Genomic DNA, 3,371 nt, shown 5'->3' on the forward strand with positions numbered 1-3,371 from the left:
CTAAAGATACCCAAAAACATTGAAAATCGGTGGGGGGACAGCAGGCTTGGTGGGGATGGGTTTCAAAACCACGGGCCTGTAGAGTTTCTGCCCCGCGCCCTCCGCCTCCTTGCAGAAGGGCTGTGCCTCGGCCGGCAGTGTGGCCGCACTCTTCCTCCACAGCCCCAACCCCGGGAAGGGCGATGGGGGCAGCGTCCCCGGGGGCTGGTACACAGCTGGCCCAGGGCACGGGAAGGGGCAGCAGGTCCAGGCGCCCACCCGGCCTGAGAGGACTCCAGCAGGGTCTTTCTCCCCTGCGTGCAGGGCAGGCTCAGGGGGGCTCTCAGGACCAGCAGTGTCCAGGCTCCTTTTGCTTTTCTTCCCCTCAAAGGGAGGAGTGTCTCTGGGGGCTGACAGCCCCTCAGGGCCCGGGGGGAAGCCCCTGGATGGCAGGCTCTGAGCCGGCCGTGGCTCTTCCCAGAAGGAGGCAGGGAGCTGTCGTTTCCTCATGGGCACCTGGTCGGGCCTGCCAGCCTCAGGGTTTTGCTCTGGCAAAGCCCTCTCCCCAGCCAGGCTCTCCTCCGCTTCAGCTGCCTGCAACACCTTCTCAGCGGCAGCCCCACTGTGGGGACCGGGGTCAGGCACCTCAGGCTGGCAGCCACGGGCCCTGTCCTCTGCTCCCCGTCGTGGGCCGCACTCTGTCGGCTTGCCAGGGTGGCACCGTGGGACCCGCGAGTACTTCTGAGAAAACCTCTTGAGCTGCTTCTGCAAGTATTTTCTGTGGTCCACTGACCGGCGGCAGGGAGCGGATTTATCCAGAGCTGCCTTGATGTCACTGGAGGCCAGGTTGACGAAGTTCAGCAGGGTTTTTACCTCACTGTCCGATGCCATTTCACTGGACGTCGTGTGCAGAGTTTCCCATTAAAAGTTTATAATCCGTCCCGGGCAACCTGCGAGACACAGCGGGCAGGCTTGGAGTGTGACGCCTGCATTCAAAACACATCAAGAGAACTGAGGGAGGTTACGGGAAGCCGTCAAACTTCTCAGCTATGCCCACAAGTTGTCCATCAGGTCGCCTCCATGCAGGCAAGCTGCCGGCAGAGCTGCCGCACACCCGCAGCCCCTCAGCGCTGCCCAGGCACGGTGTCTGCTGGCTTAATCTTGTTAGGTGAGGCTTAGGTGGGGAAGAGAAGCCAGGATGGCTGCTCCAGCATCCCTGCAAGCAAGCGCAGACACTCACCCGGAGCACGGGAGCTTCTCCGGCGGTGCTGGCGGAGGAGAGCCCTTCTGCTAATCTCGTTAGGCAGGTTACACACCGCCACCCCGGCGGAGCAGAGGCAGCCCGTGTGTGGAGGCAGTTGAGCAAGCACTTGAGCAAGCTGAATGAATATCGACTCCACCGAGTTCGGGGCTCTCTCAGGCCAATCAGGAGCCACTTTGCCAAATACAAAGCATCCCAATCAGGCATCAGCCTCCCCTTCTCACATTCTTTGCCATCACAAATTGTTGCCATGGGGACAGCCACAGAAAGACAGCTAATAAATACAATCATTTCCCCGCGATTTCTACCATTCTCCCCTATCCTCTTCACCCCTACCAAGGCCTTTCTTTTTTAAAGGCACAATCCAAAGGGAAAGCACTGATGATGAGTTAGGAAAGTTTAGGCACCCTTTTCTCTGCACTCCCCGAAGCTGTCTGGGGGCTGATACTGACCATGCTTCATTGGCACAGGACAATGTAATACGGGGGACCAGGCTAGCCTACTTTTAACCGTTCCCCATCAGAGACTTTTTTTTTTTTTTTCAGGGGAGGATGATGTCAGAAAAAGGTAGGAAAGGAACAAATCTCTAAAGAGATGTGCAGATATCCATGGAAAGGGAGCTTGAGCGCTCAAGAATCTTGTCTTTATGTTTGCCCCCTCAATTGAGTTACACAAAAGCTGAATTACCCATTCAAACTACCCGGACAAAAGGATGGAGTTGGATAGTACTCTTGCATCTGTAGTCAAACAGTTAGAGACTTAAATCGAGTCGTCATGATGGAGAAAGAGTTAGACAAAGCCCATAGAATTGCCATCAGCAAACATTTTCCTGTGTCATATTAGTGGGTCTCCATGACTCCCCCTGGCCTGGGGACAATAGCACAAGTTTGCACACTCGACTACTGTCACCCTGCCAACGCTGGCAAGGAGCAGAAACAGGACAATCCTTTAAGGGGAAAGCATGCCCGCTGCAGGGAAGGTAAGAAGAGAGGGAAGAAAAGGCGTGTGAAATGCTAATTGAGCTGCTTCCTTTACTGATCCAGAGTTATGCGAGCCCTCCGCCTTCTCGCAGGCTTGTCCCTAAGGGGTAGCAATAACTTAATAGCACAGTAAAACTGGGAGCCAGAGGAAAAGGAGAGCAGAAGGGCTGCCCTTGGTGCATGCCGGCGGCACAGAGCTGGCGGCAGCCCCATGCCCCAGTGCAGGACTCGCTGCCTCCCAGTGCCGGCACAGCACTGCTCCAGGGATGGGAACTGCGGAGCGGGGGGCAGGCTCTGCATGCTGGGAGATGTGGCCAGCCCGGGGGCAAGTACACATGTGCCTTGGGGAAGGCAGGGACTGAAGTCCAAGCTGTCCCCCCTTTTGCAAGTAAAATCTTCCTTGCTGACAAGAGGTGTTGAAGGTCTGAGTGCTGAGTTGAAAACCGTGGCATTTTACATGTATTTCTATTGCTCTGGTTTTCCTTAGAGAAGGACAAGATCCAGACCGTGCCACTATACCATGCTCCAGGCAGTGTCCTCATACCACTGCACCCAGTACTGCCGTTCCATTTCACACCATTTCTCCCAGCCCGACCCAAGCCACATGTGCCGGTGTTGTAGGTCTTGGGAGACCCTGGAACCAGGACATCCCACAGCAGGAGATGCTGCAGAGCCATTTGCACCATGGCGGGCTGTAATGTCCAGGCTGGGTAGAAAACCTTGGGGGCACCTTGGTGCTGTCTGAGGTGAGGCTGGCAGGGCGAGGGGCTTTTCTTCTGTCCTCACAGTTTCTATTGCAGAAGCAGCTCCTCCCCTGGGAGACCTGGTGCAGCTAAACCTGCCTGCACCATCCATCATCTTCCTCACGCTATCAGGATGCAAATCTCTGCACAGCCTTCTCCAGTAAGACCTTGGGGAGGGAGGGGTACAGGGGCAGGGACAGGACACAACAGTTTCCAGTCACCTGCTCAAGCGTCTATTTTGGGATGCACTAGCTGGGGTTTGCCCTCTCTGTGACCCAACACATATCTTTCTCCTGCAGCTGAGGTTACAGAGAAAGGTTTTGTGGAGTTCATTTAACAAGACACACATTAAGGGATCACACCTTTGTTTTCAGGAACAAACTGCCTCCTGTGCTCGAGCATTTGCCC

General features: G+C 55.7%; 1 protein-coding gene across 1 annotated transcript; it reads right to left on the minus strand.

Annotated features, from left to right (window-relative positions):
* Nucleotides 1–870, minus strand: FAM181A (family with sequence similarity 181 member A; the record flags this gene model as incomplete). The annotated part of the gene is made up of 1 exon (XM_082762421.1): nt 1–870. One exon carries the CDS (start codon nt 868–870, stop codon nt 1–3), a length of 870 nt encoding a protein of 289 aa, XP_082618547.1.
* Nucleotides 871–3,371: the final 2,501 nt, after the last annotated feature.

Source organism: Aythya marila, assembly GCF_965140915.1.
Source record: "Aythya marila genome assembly, chromosome: 5".
Classification (NCBI taxonomy): domain Eukaryota; kingdom Metazoa; phylum Chordata; class Aves; order Anseriformes; family Anatidae; genus Aythya; species Aythya marila.